General features: G+C 48.2%; 1 protein-coding gene across 1 annotated transcript in view; it reads right to left on the bottom strand.

The window, feature by feature from the left end:
- Positions 1–3,425: 3,425 nt before the first annotated feature.
- LMBR1L (limb development membrane protein 1 like) overlaps positions 3,426–19,037 on the bottom strand; it is a 38,363-nt gene continuing 22,751 nt past the window's right edge. The window contains exons 4-17 of the mRNA XM_063119955.1: positions 18,880–19,019; positions 17,593–17,696; positions 17,362–17,488; positions 15,365–15,433; positions 14,795–14,859; positions 13,638–13,713; positions 13,364–13,447; positions 11,132–11,208; positions 9,621–9,698; positions 9,398–9,471; positions 8,853–8,943; positions 7,989–8,055; positions 6,278–6,439; positions 3,426–5,803 (exon numbers count right to left, since the gene is read on the bottom strand). Of these exons, the coding sequence (XP_062976025.1) occupies positions 5,745–5,803; positions 6,278–6,439; positions 7,989–8,055; positions 8,853–8,943; positions 9,398–9,471; positions 9,621–9,698; positions 11,132–11,208; positions 13,364–13,447; positions 13,638–13,713; positions 14,795–14,859; positions 15,365–15,433; positions 17,362–17,488; positions 17,593–17,696; positions 18,880–19,019 (1,273 nt within the window). The 3' untranslated portion in view covers positions 3,426–5,744. The remainder of the gene's footprint in view (positions 5,804–6,277; positions 6,440–7,988; positions 8,056–8,852; positions 8,944–9,397; positions 9,472–9,620; positions 9,699–11,131; positions 11,209–13,363; positions 13,448–13,637; positions 13,714–14,794; positions 14,860–15,364; positions 15,434–17,361; positions 17,489–17,592; positions 17,697–18,879; positions 19,020–19,037) is intronic.

Raw genomic sequence — 19,037 nt, 5'->3', positions numbered from 1 at the left:
GCCGTCAGCTGGGGTGGGCATGATCATGGCCAGACTGCCCAGTGCTGGCAACCAGACCCCCCTCTGCGCTCCTCGTCTCTACTCAAGCAATGCCACCCGCTGGTCCCCGTGGAAGATTGTGGCCCCTCCCCAGGCCAGCACGTAAAGCCCCTTCCAAGCAGCCATCCCGGCTTCCAGAGACCAACCCAGCCCCTCCGGCCCCCGGGCGCCCCTCCCTGCCAAGAGCCGCCGCAGTGCCAAGCCCCAGGCGGCCGAGAGCACCAGGAGAGAAGGAGGGAGCGCCCTCTCCGACTACAGCCACCGCGGTGGCCGGCGCAGGGCGACGCAGCCGGGGTCCTCCGTTGCTCCCGCTGACCGGCTCCGCCTTGAAGTCCGTCCCCCACGAGGAGCTGTACCGGCCACATCCCTCCTGGGGCCGCCCCCGCATGAAGCGACATGGGCCGCCTATGCCCGGCGGGAGGCGCCCCCCCCCCCCGGCCTGGGCACCCCCTAGAGGACGCGAGCTGACGCGCATCGCCTGCTACCCCGCGCCGTCCACCGCCGCCCCGCGCGCCTCCTTCGGCGCAGCTCTGCCCGGTCTCCAAAAGCCAGTACCGACGGCGCCCCTTCGCTACCTGTCTCCGCTGGAGAGGCTTGGTCAGTGCAAGGCGGAGCCTCATTTCCCTCCCAGGCCTTGTTCACGGGTTTGGAGAAGCCGCCGCTGCGGCCAGTAAAATGGTGATTGCGCGTCAGGAGACGAGCGAAACCTATTTGACTCGCTTTGACCCTCCTGCCCTGCTCACGCGACACGTACATACACCCTTGCCAAGGCCTCGCTTCTTATTGACACCATCTTTTCACCCAGCTTCTCTCCGCGCGCTTTGACTCCGCGCTCGCTGAGACCTAGAATTCCTCTCTCAGCGGTCACTGCGGTAGAGGGTATCGTGTAGCAAACCTTCTTGGGCCCAGGGGACGTTTTCGCGCGCTGTACAGCAACCAACGGCAGCGTCTCCACTCTGTTTCCTGCACTCCAGGACACATGCCGATCAATGGACGGGCGAGAGGCACAACTGGCCAGCCCACGCCTCCACAATTCTTCCGGGCCACTGGGCCGCTCTCCTATTTGTGGTGACCCCTGGCTTTCCCTCACCTGTTTAACCCACCAACACCTCAGGCAAATGTTCTTCAGGTAGGGTTGAGGAAATGGCAAGGCAAGGCAAAAATGGCTCTGCCCCCTCACTGTCTTTGGCCTAATCATTCCGTTGCTATTAGTGGGATGTGAAGGGTAAATCCAGTGGTAGGCAACCGTTTGGGGCCCATGGGCACATTTGAGGCACCTCTGCACAATGACTGCCTCCATAGGAGGCATGGTAACATGCCCAAAAGACTTAAGTAGGAGGCAGCGGAGGGAGCTCACACTAAATAACTCCTTTAACCACCACCCACTTTTCAACACCAAAAGAAACCTATTTGTTAATTTAATTGAAAAACAAAAACAGGAGGGGTTGGGCAATTTAGTGGGTGCCAAGAAAGGTGTCTAGAGGCACAGTGGTGCCAGCAGACACATGTTGCTGCATACCCCTGGGTAGATCCATCTTATTATCCCACTTTGCCTCTGAAGGGCAGGAGAACAGTAAAGGTGGATCAGCCGCCTACAACTGCCCACCAACACACACACATTCTGAGGAAGTGATATAGAATGGGGGGGGGTGTTTGCCTACAAAAGTAGCAAAACACATGAAATTAAAAAGCCACTCTGTGCAGAATTGGGCAGAGCCAAAGAAGAGAGAGACCTCCCAGTCACCACTTGCGGGGGGGGGGGGGGGGGAGAGAACAAACCAGGCTCCGCCTTCAAAGTTAATGATGTGACTCTGCAGAGGGGAGAAAGAGGAAAGGTATTTGGTGGAGTCCAGCACATGAGCTGTGATCACACCTGTTCTTTGGGTATGCATTGTATATTACTGCAGTTGTGGCACATTCATAATGATCATTCCAATAAGTGCTGTTTCCTTCCATAGGGTAATTAGGTACAGCCAAATTAAGAATGGTGGTAATGTTACCTGTAAGAGGCAATGACCCATCATGCACCTCTGTTCAATAGAGAAACTATCCCATTGTGGATGGGGCTTCTTGTTGCCTACAGGGCTACTTCAACAGTAAATGTTCTTTAATTTTGTCTCCAAAGTCAACTTATCTTCTCCTGAAAACACCTAAATAGACATTAAGGTTAACAGTAGTATGTGTTCAGTACCAGGGCATCCTGGAAGAGGGACAGGAAGACAGATGTTTTACAACAGATGGTGCATCCTGGCAAGAACACTTGTTTCTGTGCAGCGCACTGGTCATGCCTGCGGAATGGCCATTAGGTAACCAATTCACCTTGGGATACACAGGCCACTTCAATGAATAAATGCAGTTAATAAGCCTGGGGTGTGTCTGGATGAGGCTTTTATTGGGCATTCACAGAATTTAAGGGTGGGATCCAGATAACTGTTTTCAATTCGTAGCCCTGTTTATTTTCCCACCTCTTCTACTATGTTCTTTCAGGGGGAAAAGCATTAAGAAGAAAAGATGGAACAGCTGCTCAATGCCTTTTGAAAATTAGAGATAGCAGCTCTGTGGCTCTCAGTGAGAGATTGGGCCAACTTTATCAAACCCAAGATTCACCTTTAATCTCAACTTGCAACACAGGACCCCATTTTCTATACAACTGTTAAAGATACAGGAGCCCTATCTTCCTTTCCATATGGCCACCCAAAACACAAAACAAACAAAAAATGTGAAAATAGTGAAACATAGTAGTAGGAAGAAGCAAAATGTTTGCTCTTTTAATGTTTCTTTTAACTGTCATCTGCAACAGGAGTAACTACTTTGTTATAAACACACAAAAAGAAACCCCTGAACTTGAATCATCTGTCTCAAAGCAGTTCTTACTTCACCTTGTTTGTAGTGCAACCCCGAAACCCAGGAAGCTCATTTGCATTACAAATGCCTCACTTCCAGATTACATGATGGCTCTGGCGTGGGCTGGTCCATGAAGTCATGAAGAGTCAGAAGCGACTGAACAAATAAACAACAACACAAAGCCATTCTAATGAATAGATTTCAAGTAGCTCAGAGGTGATTAAAACTTGTTATGTGAAATCAGGCATTGAGTTACACCCATAAGCAAACATTCAGTAGATATGGCTAGTCTGATATAAGAATGTAAGATGTGTGCTGGATCAGGCCAAGGGTCCATGTAGTCCAGTGGCCAACCAGCTGCTTGCGAGAAACCCACAAGCAGGACATGAGTACAACAGCATCTTCCTGCACATGTTCCCCAGCAATTGGTGTACATAGGCTTACTCCCTCTGATTATTGGAGGTAGCATATAACCATCAAGGTTAGTTGCCATTGATAGCCTCCCACGACACACAAGAATGACCCAGAGAGAGAGAGAGAAGGAAAACAAAACCAGGCAATTTATTGCTTATATGGCTAGGAGCCCCAAGAACAGTACAGTACTGAGACCAGACATTCACTACATGAAGAACAGGTCGGCAGGGGTCACATGTCTCAATTCAGGTTGGTCCCTTCTGGGTTGGAGCTTACAATGCCATAATATTTCCTGCAACAAAAGAATTCGAATTCCACATGCAGCCCTCCCCCTATGCAAGTCTGGGCTGTGTTGAGGATGCAGGACTTAAACACTCATACCTCTGCAGCTCCAGCTGTGAAGTTTATGGAGATGATTGATGCCACATTTCACTAAGGCAGGGATGGGCAACTTGTGGCCCTCCAGAGGTTTTGGCCTAGAACTCCCATGGTTCTTCACTATCGGCTATGCTGGCTAGGACTAATGGGAGCTGAAGACCAGAGGGCCACAAGTTGCCTATCCCTGGATATTAAGGGCTCCACAATTTGTAGTTCTCCAGCTTACCAACTGGCACTCAAGTGCCTTGAAACAAAATTCTACATGTCTTGCAATCTGGGATGGGACAGTTGTGGCTCTCTGGCCTGAATAGAACAGAATGGCGCCACAAACAGTCTCCACCATAAAACTCAGATACCTTCTGTCTTATGTAAAGTATGACCCACCCACCTCCTGTACTAGCTTGATCAGTATTGGGTGCAAGAGGACCAGGCAAACTGGAGAATCCAGCCCAGCATCCAAAGATTGAGAAATGCCTAAAAGAAGCATCCATAATCACCCCAGACATGTGGTGATGTTGCCAATGATCGCAGATGAGCTGATCTTCATTGGTATAAGGAGAGGCAGCTGGAAAGGGTCAACGGCTTCGAACCATTGTGAATAATTGGGAAGTTCTTCCCTTCACACCATTCCCCCATATTTCTAGCATGCCTAAAGCATTCCACCCATTTATGCTATACCTTAATACTGAACAGATTCACATTCCAAGTCTCTTCCTGCTGCCATCCCCTTGCCCTGGTACCTGGAGGCTCTAGAGCAGCAGTGGGCAACCCGTTGCTCTCCAGGTGTTGCTGGACCCCATTTCCCATCAGCCCCAGGCAGCAAGGATGATGGTCAGGGGTGCTGGGAGTTCAGAATCCAACAACATCTGGAGGACCTCAAGTTTCCCAAGCTTGCTCTAGATAGAGTGTGAAGGGGAAAGCTAAGCAGACCAGCTGTAGAGTTCATCTTTGTGGGGACAAATTTCTTCCCACATGCGAGGAGGCATAGGCCAGAGGGAAGCACAAGAGTTGTGTCAACGTTCTTGAAATCAACTAGCCCTGACCCTCAAAAAGCCTCAAAGTTTGCTACCCTGTAACTATGCAAGAATGAAGGGAGGGCAGTGGTGGCATGTTCTCCACTCTGCCAGGCATAAAGTACGCTCGCTGGCTGCTTTCCCCAACAGCTACCATTTTGAAAGAGAGAGGAGGAGAAAAACTCAAGAGAAACAGCTTAGATGTGTCCACCTTACCTGGATGCCCACCTTTGTGGAAGAAGAAAGCATACAAATTGCAGGACAAATTCTAAATACACCCAACTAAAAAACAACCTAAAATACACACACAAACACAGAGATGGCTGCTGAATGGGAAACCCAAGAAATATGGCTCAGTAGCGCCAGCTTATATTGCACTTGAGTGAGGTATGTAAACATGGAACGGAGTTCAAACTACTATTCAGAACTGGCTCAAAACTCAAACCTGGCTGGTTTGGGCCATCATATCTAGTGAGAGAAAGGAAGCCAGTGTGGGCATGAGGTTTAAGACAATGTCACATGTAAACATAGAGGGAGCAAGAACAGTGAACTACCATGTCCCCTGCCAGGACCAGGGACATGAGGCACTTTCTCCAGTGGCCTGGACCCTTGCTTTATTCGCTACACAATGCCCTGGGGCTATTTCTACACAAGAGTTTCTTCTGTACAGTCCAAGGCCTCTTTCTCCACACTGTCCCTGCTGCCTTAGTTCTGCAGCCTCTGCCTGAACTGCAAAATGCTCCCTCAGCTGAAAGGAAAGGGAGCTTCCAGGGAGACTGTGAGGTCTTGATCACGGTTTGAGCCTCTTGCCTCCTCAGGCTTCTGGGACGCAGGGAGAAGAGCCAAGCCACTCGAAGCTCCACTTCCTCGTCCTTCCGGTCTGTCCAGTCATTGGTCGAAATGAAGGCAGAGCGAGGAAAGTTCTCTGCCCTCCTCGGCTACAATCCGATGGCTTAGAACTCAAGCACAATCAGGATGTCAAAGTAAGGATGTCCCAGCGGCAGGTTTCAGGCAAGGTTGCCTTGACAAGCTTGAACCAAGCACAGACCCCAAATCCTAGCTGAGCTTGCTTGGCTGGTGACACCGTGTCACAGGTAGAGGCAGCTTGTGGAGGCCTGGACAGCGTGAGAGAGAGAGAGAGAGAGATGGATTAGAGGCCAAAGTCTACACTGCTTCTCTTTTTGTTACCCAGAAAAAGGAAGAAGCATCAAATTGTTTTAACTGCAATTTTATTATTGGTTGCAAACCATTCCAAGCGCGCTGCGGAAGAGTGGCCCATAAGCACAGCAAATTATCACCCAAACTCAGCAAGCCTGCATGGCCAGACTTGAGATGGATGTGGAAGTTTCATCACAAGTGAGACAGTTGTTAAATAGGCAGGAAGGTTTTCCAGGTGGTGAACTGGCAAGGTAGGGGAAAGGGTTGTGGTATTCCAAGCATCCCCAAGGGCCCACTACATATGGTAAACCCCAATTCATGTGGTTCTAATGTGATCCCCTTCTTTCCTCCTCCCCCTTCTACCCAGGGGAGATTTCCTTCATTGTGAACCGGCCCACTTAATATCTCTCCTCCCCAGTGACATCACTTACCAAAGGCCCGGATGAGTTCAGCTTGTACAGCCCAAGTGAATTTCTTCACCAGGCAAAGAGTAGTGAGGCCAGCAAAGAGCATGTTGTAGAGAAAAACGATGTAGAAGTTTCCCAGCCAGTTAAACCTTCCAAAATCACCCAGAAGGTCAAACCGTGTTATCCCTGAGACAGAGAGAAAAGTAGTTATACTAATAAGATGATCACCACTGGCCACATGGCTGCATCTCAAAGCTCCATCCCCAAATATTGTCAGATTTTGCTTTATTTTATTCTCTGTTTATCTTCCTTCTGAGAGACTTGACTGAACATTGTTAACTGTAGTATGCAAAGAGGAGGAGAAAAGGAGAGAAAGAAAAATTCTCTCAAAACCTATAAATCACAATTTCCCAGGCATTGCTTTTCTTCAGTTTAATCCTAGGAAATGCAAGTGTCGGCCACACCACCAACCCACTCTGCCCCAAACTTCAGTTGTCCAGAATTCCCATTATCCATTGTAACATGATGATGCGATTCTATAAGAACAAGCCCGGCCATTCTCTCATTTTCCGAGACCATCCGTAACAATGGGAAAAGATGGGAGTTCCATAGTTGGACACTGCATCCTACAATAACTTACTGGTGTCCCTCCCTCCCTCCTCTTCAAGACTTTATTCACAAGAAGTTGAACTGCAGACAGGCTGGACATAGTTCTCTGTATTTCATGATTTCAGATACCCACAGAAAAAGCATGGAATTTGAAACCAGAGGCAGAATGCAACTTCCTAACAATCTTAAGTTTTCTTTTCATTGTTTTTTTTTTAGTTTCTAGCCCAAATGGTGGGCGGTGCCTGGTGAAAAAGAGAAGATGAAGTCAGCTTCCTAGGAGACAGATCTTCAGTGCCCGACTGTTCCCTGTCACTTCCACAAGATCAATGGAACGATGTCGAGGAAATGTGTGAATGGGCTGTTTTGTCCGCGCCCACCCTGTTTTGATGTAAGCCCTTTCTATTAGAAATTAAGTTCTATAGCAATTTGACCCAAACTGTAGCCGAAAATATATTGAGCAATACTTGCTCAACCAACAAGAAGTATTGACACATTAGTGTGAATGTGAATTAGTGTGAACTTCCCAGCGAGGACAGGAAGAGTAGTAACCACAAAGGAACAGATGTTCCAGGATTGCAATACCCATCTATGTATTGTTTTTCTAGCCTTAGAATTATCTGCACTCTGCACATGCATAAATGCCTTGTCTATCATTGGTTATTGTATTGCAAAACTGTATTATGATTGGTTTATTATATGAGGGAGTTCTGTTGTTGCTTCTGAGGATGTTACCCTATAAGTATCTTAGCTTTGCCTGCAACTAGTGGGCAGTCCTTCAGATCCTCTAGGGTTTGCCACCTTGCAGCACTGCAGGCTGCTTGTAATAAAACTTTTCCAAGATGAGAGAAACTGTGTCTTGAGAGTCTTTGACCGCCACTCAGCGAACCAAGGGAACCTGCCCTTTCGGGTTCCTCCACAACGATGTAAATAAAGCAAACAGCTATGCTTAATCTGCCTTATTTATACAGGTCACAGCATTCGGGATTAGCTTGTGCAGATTTAATTTTTTAAAACCATACAAAGTTTGAAAAGTAGGTACAGGTTCTACACCGAGGCTAAAGCAGTTGTTTTAGTGATGCAACCCTTGGAAGATGTGGAGTACGGTGCGAATAAAGACAAGACTCACCCAATGTACGAGACAACACAGGGAGGGCAGAGCTCAGCACCAACAAGGAGACACAGTTCCCAATTATCTGCAGAGAAATATAGGTTGAAAGTAACAGCAGGCATGTTTGTTGCTAGCTGCTAGCCCAACGCTGGACAGTTGTTCCTCCTTCACCTTCGGATCCTCTCTCTCACCCAGCCATGAAACTGGGCAGACCTTCCCCTTGAATTGCCCAATAGCAAAAGTGGGAAGGAAAACACCTGATCAAATGTGGCTACACAGAATCTCAGAGGCTACCAGATTCAGTACGTGCCCTCCTTGATGGCAAGAGAGGAGGCAAATTTGGAGGGCCAGCAACTCTCCTAAGATTGTGGACCTTCAGCGAGTCATCTGTCTCTTCCTGCTGGGTAGGGGACCGAAGAGGTGCAGGGGAATGCCTGCGACACTGCACATCCCTGACTGCTCAGCTTCTGCTCTGAAACGCAGGCAGCTTCTCCAACATCACTGCAGGACAACCGTATGCCAGCAGCTGCCTTGGTTTGTCAGCCACTTTGTTCATTGTACACATGAAGCATGAGATATGGTGTTGACTCCATAAGGACGGCCAACTGGGGAAACACACGCTTCTCTTAATCCCCTCCCAACATTCATTCCCATGACCCTTGAAACCCACTTAGCTTCTGACTAGAGACTGGCTAGGAGGCAGTGGCGTCATCGCAATGATTCTCCCCTCCAAATAAGACATTGACGCTCCCCCTTCTTTCTCTACATTTCTAGCATTCCATGACATCATGACAGTTCATCCAATGGGTTTGTGGTTGGGTGGTTGGGGAGCCGTCACCAATGAGAGTAGTATGAGTTTAAAGTGTATTATATGTAATATACCTTGGTCATGGCGGTGTCATGTCGCTCGGGCAACAGTTTGGTGAACAGTGGGGAGCTGTAGAATCCCACGACGGAGGAAACCATTAGATAGCTAAGCCAGGAAAGTGTTAAGGAAGAACACTAGAGGTGTTTGTTGTCACCAGGGATGGCTGAGTAGCAGAGTGTCTGCAAGCAAGAGTTTCCATGTATACACACACACACAAAGTGTCACAAATCAAGCGCAGTGACATTACTTTTGATAAGACCTTCTGGTTCTCCCTCTGGCCCCACAGGTTCAGAAAAAGGATGCAACTAAGAAGCTCACTTCCTGTCAGCGTTCACAGATCACAGCAAGTAGAGCTGTATGGTGCTGCAGCAGGGAAACGAGCCAGTGTAGGTTACGGTTATGGGAGAGTCAAACCATTTGGCTTGGGAGCAGGCCAGAGGAAACGTAACCAGAAACCGAGGAGGGAAGCAGGGATTGCCAGGGAAAACCTGCTGGGCAATATTCTCATACTTAAAAAGCGGTGGTGAAGATGCCCCAAAGGCACACTTGTGAAGGATACAATATGAGAACCACCTGCATGGCTGCCCCAAAAGAGCCAAAGACTGAGAAGGAAACTTTCCCCAGTGGTGCATCCTGTGAAGGGAGAAATGGAAGAGAAAACACAGTTAGGTTAGTCTGGAGAGGAAGGAACTGAATAAATCAAGTCTCAGGATTTCTGTTGGATTTGTCCTGCGTCCAAACTCTTTATCCTGGAACGCTCCAGAGCGCTCCTCTTCTCTCACCTGGATTCCTCGTGGCATTGCAGCATCGTCTAACAGCAGCTCCAAGACGTGGAAACAGACGACAAGAACAGAAATACCCTAGAAAAAACAACCCAGGGGGTGGGGTAGAGAGAGAAAGAGTTCAATACAGCATTCTCAGTCTGAGTCTTAAACAGTTAAAAAAATTGTACAGCATTTGAAAATGCACTGGTGTTCTTTCAGGCACTTGATAGACAACGTTCTCAAGCCCAGAAACATTCCTTAAACCTGACAAAAACACTGGAGGTACAGAGGAAGGAGAATCTCCTCTCAGGGGCACACAGAGCCAGCTGCAGAATCAGTGAACTAAACCTGGTTGCCAGGCCTTTTCCCTCCTGCAAACAAGAGCGCCACACTGGACACCTGTTGAGCCTTTCAAAAAGCCTCCTCTGGAGTGGCTCTTTGCTGCCGCCCAGTGGCTTCCCTGCCCAAGGCTGAATTCAGTATGGCGATATTTTTCCTGATGCAGCAATTTAAGCTTAAGCCTATTTCAATGAGCACCACCCTCTTGTTGCTGCTACAGGATTCACACAAAACTCCTCTTTGCTCCAAGTGACACAGTTGCCAATTCTCATGTCTTTCCCTAGCCATATTTTTAGAAGGTGCTGTACAAACTGCGTGCTCTTAAGTTCTTAGCTACAGTACACGGGGATGCCTACAAGGCTGATATGGCTTTAGAGAAGGGATTAGACAAATCCATGGAAGACAGGATTATCAACAGCTAACATGGCTAAAATTGGAACCTCCACAGCCCTACTGCTTGCCAGCTCCTGGGGATAAACAAAAGAGGATGCCCCCCAACATAACCACCCCAGTTCCCACCCCCATTTTCTCCACTTCCTTTCACTTGCCCCCACCAAGAAGGAGTCAATCCACACACCTTAGTGACAAACTATGGCAGAGGTGGGTAATTGGTAACACTCAGATGTTTTGTCCTTCAACTCCCATGATCCCTCACCATTGACTATACTGGCTGGGGCTGATGGGAGTTGTTGGCCAACAACAACAGAAGGGCCACAGGTTTTACTATGGGAAGAATTAGACTAGTGTTTCTCAGAACTGCATTTTGGGGAATGAAGGGTTCTTCAGTGAGACAACCAGTAGTGAGAGCTGGCCCAACTGCTACCCATCTTCCCCTGCAACGTGCAGCCCCGAGGGAATGCTGGGAGAGGTGGGTGGGGGATTGGCTGAACAATTGTACAGCAATTCTGTCTCTTGGCCCCTACTCAAGACTCAGTGCTAGAAGAGGCAAGTGACCGTGACATTTGGCTTCGCCACTGAGACCGGCCCCAAATGACAGACGCTTTAACATGCCAAAGAACCCCTTGGTAGGCAGGTGATGCAAAGATATAACAAAGGGAAGCCCTCCTGCGGCCGTTTATTTAGGCATTTGTTTTCCCTGACATCAGAAGTCCAGTTGACTAGAAGACGCCGTTTAAAGACTGATTTATCAAAGCAGAATTGCCAGCGCCAATTTCAGCCCAGACATTTACCGTCAGCGACAGCAAAGACAGCATGGCCAGCGGGTAGCCCAGGTTCCTTTGCCAAGCTGAGGCCTTGCGACGTGTTTCTGCCAAAAAGAAAAAGACACACGGCATACGGGAGGTGAATGACTAGAAGCTCAAGAGCATCCCCAGGCATACTTTTTGTGACAATTCCTCAGCTCCCAAATCATCACATTCATTTCCCCTTTTCTGCCAGGGGTGAGAAAACTCAGGCTCAGGGACCAAATCTGGCCCTCCTGGGGTCTCCAGGTGACCCCCTCCCCCCCCCCCACTTCCTCTGACCCCCCCTCCCCCCCCAGCCACCAATTGATTTGCGGTTTCCCTGATTTTGTGCAGTTGGTGGGGTTTTTGGGTCATTCTGAAAGGTTGAAATGCTTCTTTGAAGGCTTAGTTAGTAAGAACTTCATGCTAACCTAGGCCGATATCGTTTTTAATTTTTTAGCTCCACCCCTTACCTTTGGCCCCACCCACAACTAGAATGCCAGAGCTTCTCCAAAATTGAATTTGGCCCTTGAGCCGAAAGAAGTTCCCTCTCCCTGTTCTCTGCCGAGGAGAGGAGCAGACTCATCTCAGAACCGCTGGGACCCAGCTCTCCCCACCGGCCCCACCATCAAGCCAAAACTAATAAAAGGCGGTGCAGGGGATGAGGCACCAATATGGGTAGGAACTAGAATTCAGGAGTCTGACCTGTGGATGGGATTAATGGAAGTTAACGCCTTTGGCATACATTTACTTATTTTGCATTATTTTCTTCTTCTGCTACCAAGGTAAATTTCCAAAGGATTTAGGTTTAGGATTTAATGAAGATTTAAAATGTAAAAAAGAAATTAAGGAATTGATAACAAATTTGCTGACTGCAGCAAGGCTAATTCTAGCTAGGAACTGGAAGATTCAAGGTGATTATTGTATTGAAGAATGGTATAAAGAAGTATGGAATATTGCTATTAATGATAAATTGACATGTAATATTAGAGTGAGGAGAGGTATAGCAAAAACGAATGATTTTGAGGGAATTTGGAAACAGTTCCTAATATTTGTGTTTTCTAAGGGAAGTGGGAAACCACCAGCAGAAGAAACTATGAGATTTTGGAAACAGGAATAAGATCCCGAGGTGGGGGGTGCACTTTTAGGTTAAGTATGATTATGTTAAAAAGATTAAGCGAGAATATATGATATTAATGTGATCAACACTAATGTATTATGTTGGGTTTTTTTTAATTGTATTGATGTATGTTTAAGTATTGAAAAATAAAAATATTTTTTTTTTTTAAAAAAAAAGGTTCTCAGTTTTAAGCAAGGAATGAGAGGCCTGAGTGTGGAGACTGGGAGTAATGTGAAGGCGAAATCCCGGAGAGAAGAAGGAGCAGCCATCATGGAGGTACAACAAGCGGTGTGGAAGTCTCAAGTCTACCCACAGATCACTGGATGCCCTGCTCCGTCCCCTCCGAGACACCGCATTGCTCCACAGCGAAGAGGCGGTTCTCTGTGAACTCCAATTCTTATTTAGAGAGTGCGCCTTCTCTCCTATTCTCTAAGGGCCCCCCTGCTCTGCATGTTGCCACCTTCAGCACGTCAGAGTGGCAGCAATGACGGAGCAAGGCCTTCTCTGTGGCGGCAGCAATAATCACTATATTTCTCCTTCGGGAAGACAGCTTAACCTAAGCCCTGGCAGGTTTCCAGAAGAGGTATGAAGATCCTCCTGTTTTGAACAGTGCCGCTTTATATTACAATTCTTAATTTGATCTTGGGGTCAACTTTGGATCTGCTGTATTGGAGAGAAGTAGGGCTGTAGGGATAGAATAAATCCGTACAGGCTGTGATCATGATGTGCAAACACAGAAGCTGGTATTAGATGGGAAATGCAGCACTTCGATGAACTCTGATGTTTCTTTGAAAAGAAAAAGCGTATTTGTACACGCACGATCCCTGGGGCAAAAAAGTGGGCTCTGCCTGGCGAGAACTTGCATGTGTCGGGATGGGGGAATCATTTGAGTATTTCATTTCACTCCTTTTCCCATCCTAGGGCTGGCAGAAGTAGCATCATGCACCAAAGGTACACTACTGCAAGTTTGCTTAATCTGCAAAATGTATCCACAAAACAAAATACCCATGCTGGCTGGGAATGATGGGGGTTGTAGTCCAAAACACATCTGGTGGGCATTACATGGATAGAACACTTGGAACTCCCAATGCCTTCTCCCAGCCCCGTTTAATTCTTACCCAGTGTGATTCTGTGCGCGTGAATTGCTAGATATTGCTGTCTCAGCACTTCCACATCAAAGTTGAGCCAGCAGGAGGTTTTCCCTGTGCAAAACAAAGGCAAAACAACTTACAAGGAAAAAGAATTTGGATCAACCACGACGGCCCATTTGGCAACCTCACTTTCAAGAAAGTAGAGCTTGGCCAACCTAATGGTATACTAAATGCAGGCATAGGAATTCCAGGACTGGATCAGCCAAATCCCCCCTCTGTCTCAGCTGAGCTGGCCACTTACCAGAGTTGATCTTGCGAGAAATAGCAGCTTCCTCGAACCCTGTGCAGTTCAGCTGCTCATCTAAGTCCTCCAGGAGCTGCAGAGAGGGGAAAACATATGAGATAGCGATCGAGCTACCCCACCTGCCCAACTCCCCCAACACAAACACTGGGGACAAATCTACTTGCTTTGCCTCCTTCAAGGAAATGATTCCAACACAGTACAGGCGGTCTGAGCAAGGGGTGGGGACAGGGACGATGCATAGTTCGCACCACCCTTTATAGGTCATGGCACTCTTGCTTAATCCCATCTCCTCATGCTCCACCCGCCCTGCAAGCTTCTGGGACATCACCAGATACAGCACACGGTTTCATGTTTTTCCCCACAGCCACTGGGCTACAACCTTTGTTTGTTTGTCTGTTTGGGAGGGTGTTGAAAACTCAGCTCAATATTCCTGAACGCTAAATATGTCCATCACAATAGCAATTCCCACAACGTTGTGGCAATCTGATGTGCAACACGCAGTTGAAAGCCTTTCCATAGGCAGCATTCAGGAGACACAGAGGTGCATTCTGAGCATGCTCTGGCTACCTGCGCTGGCCCCGGTTCCTCTTATAAGTCCAGTGCCATGCTGGACAAGATGGCTCCCTTATGGTTCTCCCCCAGCTCACAATCTGAAGGGACAGAATGCAGCCACACTGCTGAAACTAAGCAGTTCTGAGTCTGGTCAGTACCTGGATGGAAAGATGCCTAGGGACCACATGGATACCACCGTGACTTCCATCACAGAGAGAAGTCAGGGTAGAAAAGTTAGTCAGATGGCCTCCATGGCACCTGCTGAACTACAGCCTCACATACTTCTTCAAGGCCTTGGCCCCTTCCGTCTCCCAGGCAACTGGATCTAAAGCAGCCTGCCTCAACCTGGTCTCTTCAAATTGTTTTGGACTACAACTCCCACAGTTCCAGACCATGGGCCACACTGGCTGGGGATGATGGGAATTGAAGACCAAAACATCTAGAGGGTGCCATTCCCATGGACTGTTGTTCCTTTTGCCTTCCTTCCTTCCCAGCTAAATGCATCCATTGCTAACAAGGAACTAGGTTTCTTCCTTGACTGTTTCCCCCCCCCCCACTTCCGTACTAGGCCTGGCAAGTCCTGAAGCCACCTCGGTTCTTACCCTGGGCTTCACCAGCAGCGTCCCCGTGACGGTGAACATACGTGACAGGCCAAAGGGTGTGCACACTGCAGAGGGACAGAGAGAGAGAGAAAGCCGTGAAGATCAGCAGCAGCCTGTACAGTAATTGAGCTCATCTGCCAGGAGGTGGCACTATTTTCCACGTTCAAGGAAGGGCGCACACAGGAAGCAGCTGCCTCCACTTTGTTTTGCCAGATGGACAAAGCCGCAAGGCCATTTTGCCGGCGCAGGGTCAGGCACAAAACATTTCCTGGAAATGGAGACAACTCTGGGAATCTAGCTGATCCAGAAAACCTAGGCCCAGGTCACCTCACTCTGCAGGGCAAGCAATCTCTGGCGTGGGGCTTTTCAAAGAGATGCCGTTTCCCCTCCCAATCTTTTCTACAGAACACTTTCTGAAACTCCAAACAAATGAACCAAACGCCATACAAATGAGCCGTGCTTTCTCCACCTCCCACAAACAGTTTTGGCAAAGGGTACTTTCCATTTGTACACAACAAGGCATTTGGGCTGCCTACCTCTGCAATAAAGCATGACAATCAAGGGACTTACACAAGAGCAGCAGCACGCCAAACAGGGAGATGCAGGAGTAGAGGTAGGGGAGGTAGTACTCCCAGAGGTCTGTGGGGGGAAAGAGACCATTGAAAGGAACATGTCGTAACAGATAACACAGGCAAAGGCAGTGGAGGCAGCAAAAACAGAGGCAGTTCCAAGGCCCTTGACAGGAGCACAGAATAATTGTGAGGCCTCCTCCCAGAGCTAACTTTCTCCTGGTGGCAGTGCAACACAGGGCCCCCAATTTCCAGCCTATGATTCTACCAGAGAGATGATCTTTTGCCCTTCCAACTACTGGAGGAGAAGGCTACTAGCCCTGATGGTTATGTGCTACCTCCAGTATCCGAGGCAGTAAGCCTGCATGCACCAGTGTCTGGGGAACACGGGTGGGAGGGTGCCGTTGCACCATGTCCTGCTTCGTTGGTCCCTGATTGACAGTTGGTTGGCCACTGTGTGAACAGAGTGCTGGACTAGATGGACCCTCGGTCTGATCCAGCATGGCTCTTCTTATGTTCTTAAGACCGTAATCTCATGACAAAGTCAGATATCTTCCAAAGCTCAGGCTTCTGATGGCTCTCATTCCTCTCCTCTCCGTTTCCTCTAGAACAGGGGTGGGCAGAGAGTAGATCTCCAGATGTTTGGACTGCAACTCTCAGCATTCCTGACCATTGGCCAGGTTAGCAAGGGCTTCTGGGAGTTGGTCCAAAACATCTGGAGATCTACCTTCTGCCCACCCTTGCTATAGAGTACCTCTCAGAGCTTTGAGAGAAAAAACCCTTTAAGATCTGCGCTGGATCTTGCTCCATGTTCCCTACTCATAGGCTTCTTTGGATCCCAGGGCCCCCATAACTACCCTTGGAGCACTCAGCCCAAGTTCCCAGTTGTAAGATTTTAAGCCTCAGTCCAAAGCGCTTTTGCCATTATCTGAGTAGTAGTGCAAGGTCGACTCAGGCCAACATTACAGATACTCATAACATCCATTTATCAAATATTCAGGCACCCAAATCTTCATTGTCCAGACATGGGGATTTCTACCCACTTCACATTATCCTTATTACTGCAGTCATAATTTCAGTCTTTACCTAGAGCAGGAGTGGGCAGATGTTTAGGCTTGCAAGATCTATCTTGTTTTTCACTAGAACCCTAAGCGCCAAACGTAGGCAGGTGCAAAATTGTGGCTCAGGAAAGCAGACACAGAATTGCAAAACAATGCACTTCTGACCATAATTCCTGTGCCTCCCTGTCACGAGCTCTCTTGGTTTCAGCAACCTTATTTAGGAGGAAAAAAGGGCTTTTTGCTGTCAGTATCATTAAACCACTGTCAGTAAGAATTTCTTGCTGATCTCCTGCAAATCATCCTGAGATCTAAAAGTGGATGCTAGCTACCTTTGGCCCAACCCCTAGAGCCAGGTGGGGAAATTTGGCTCATTTTTCTATTTCTCTATCCCAGTAGACAAGTTTTTTTAAAGCACATCACTAGTGTGCAGCTAGTCCATTTGAGACTCCAGCTAGACAGGTAGCAAGTAATTCAATTCACTTGCATTGCTTTGTTTTCACCATGCATGACCCAGAGAGCCCAAATTTATCTGAATCTTGCTCATCCACTGGAGAGCGTTTTGCTTGCAGTTAGAATTCCAGGCTTGAGGTGCCCAATGTAAGTGTCTTTAAAAATTGAACGTTGGTGAAAGGGAATGCAGAAAGACTTAATATGCTTGCTACGTGCCTCATGTAAACTTAGATATATAATAATTTCTCCTGCACTAGGCTATATTCCTTCTCATTACTACTGGTAGTAGAAAAGTCAGGTAACTTACACCAAATCCTATGTAGGCTATGTAGGCTACAAGTCCAACAGAATTTTGGATGTGGGGGTGTCTCACTCGCAGATAAGTGTGCATTGCAACTTCAGGTTCCAGTTTCCCCTCTGCTTTGGAACACATAAGCTCCCTGGCAATGAGGAAACGACAGGATGACAGCAAGGAGGCGCAACTCACCATAGAGAGACTCCCTGCTGGCGGCATCATTGTCTACGATGGCAGATGCTACCCAGACCATTCCCAGGATCAACAAGGTCAGCAACAGGAGCACCACAAACGTCTCGTACACACGGGCCATGAGCCCCTGGAGGGACAGCAAGAAGAATGACATAAAAGGGTGATTAAACTCTTGTTTCGAAGCTGGGGGCAAAATAAGGGAAGTGTGGAGGTCAGAGGGGCAGCTGGTACCTTCTTTGATCCCGCAAAACCTTCGGACTCGGTGAAGAAGTAGGCGAATGGCATGAGGAAGACGAGGGAGAGGTTGGAGAAGAGGAAGACCAGATTCCAGAGTCCTAAGGAGAAGGAGAGAGGGGCCGACTTAAGCAGAGGCAAATCACTGAAGAACCAATTCAGGCTTTCCTGGAGCTGCATTCTGCTTCCCTGCCCCCATATCAAACCCTATCCCAAGCCATAACTCAGTATACATCCATGGTCCCCAACTGCCCAGCCTCCTTGGTCCCAATTATTTCCTCCCAAAGCTGGAGCCTACAGGCCAGGTTCCCTTCGGAACTATTCCCAACGGCTTTTACTTTCAAAAGCCAAAAACTCAGGTTAAAATTTACAGCATGGGTTGGCAGCTTGTTTCCCTTCAGAGATTTTGGATCACACCTCCCACCAACTCCCTAGCCAATGGTGAGGGATTATGGGAGTTGTAGGCCAAAACATCTGGAGGGCCACAAGATATCCACTTGTGATTTCAAGAAAGCCAAATTCAGGAAAGACCGTGCTGAACAGTTAGGTTACAGATTTACATCACTTGCCTGTTTGCCTCATAGAATGATATCTCTGTCTCTCTCTCTCTCACACACACACACACGCAGCCAGAGTTCCCATTTCTGAGCACATTGTAGCAGCGTCAGCTGGGAGATCAACAGGTCAAGGGTTGCATTACAAGTTCTCACTGACCTTTTCATGCCTTCAGTAACAAACACCTGAATAGGGCTATAGTGGCATCTTAAAAAGGACATGAGAAGCTAAGACTGGGGACAGAAAGAGAGCTCTGGAGAATAAAGTATTCCCCTTTCAGTCATTTCTGGCTTGATTTGTGTTCTTTTAAACTTGCCTGAGCAGCCAAGGACTAGATCAGGAAGAGGAAACACAGTGTGGTTCTCCTGATGTGGTTGGCCTACAACTCCCACCATCCCTCACCATTGGCAATGCTGGCCAGGGCAGGTGGGAATGGCAGTCCAACAACATCCAGAGGGCCACCCCTGGACTAGATCCCCTGCCTTTCCCCTTGCACCTATTCAAAATGGGGATTCTCAGGGATCTAATGGAGGCCCACTCGTTGTACTCTCAGCATAATGGAAGGAATCCGGCCGATTTATACCCCTGGATATTCTCTATGGTATGTACAGCCCCTCCACCTCCCATAGGCCCCACAAGTAAAGCAGACATTGCTCCTCCCACCCAGCACAGAGAGCCACGCTGGTGACCAGGGCGGCTGACGTCAGGAAGCTGTTGTGCGGCGCTCACCGTGGATGAGGGAGCCGTTCAGCCACTGGATGTAGTAGTTCTGAGGAAAGGAGAGCAGCACTTCGTTGCTGATGATAGAGAAGGGCAGCAGGAGCACAGCTCCTAGAGACACCGCCAAGGTGAAGGTGCACAGCCAGAGCCTGGGGGAAAAGGGCAAA

The sequence above is a fragment of the Elgaria multicarinata genome, chromosome 3 (genome assembly GCF_023053635.1).
Source record: "Elgaria multicarinata webbii isolate HBS135686 ecotype San Diego chromosome 3, rElgMul1.1.pri, whole genome shotgun sequence".
Lineage (NCBI taxonomy): Eukaryota > Metazoa > Chordata > Lepidosauria > Squamata > Anguidae > Elgaria > Elgaria multicarinata.
The sequence above is the reverse complement of the archived record's forward strand: the minus strand, read 5'-3'. Positions and strand labels throughout refer to the sequence as shown.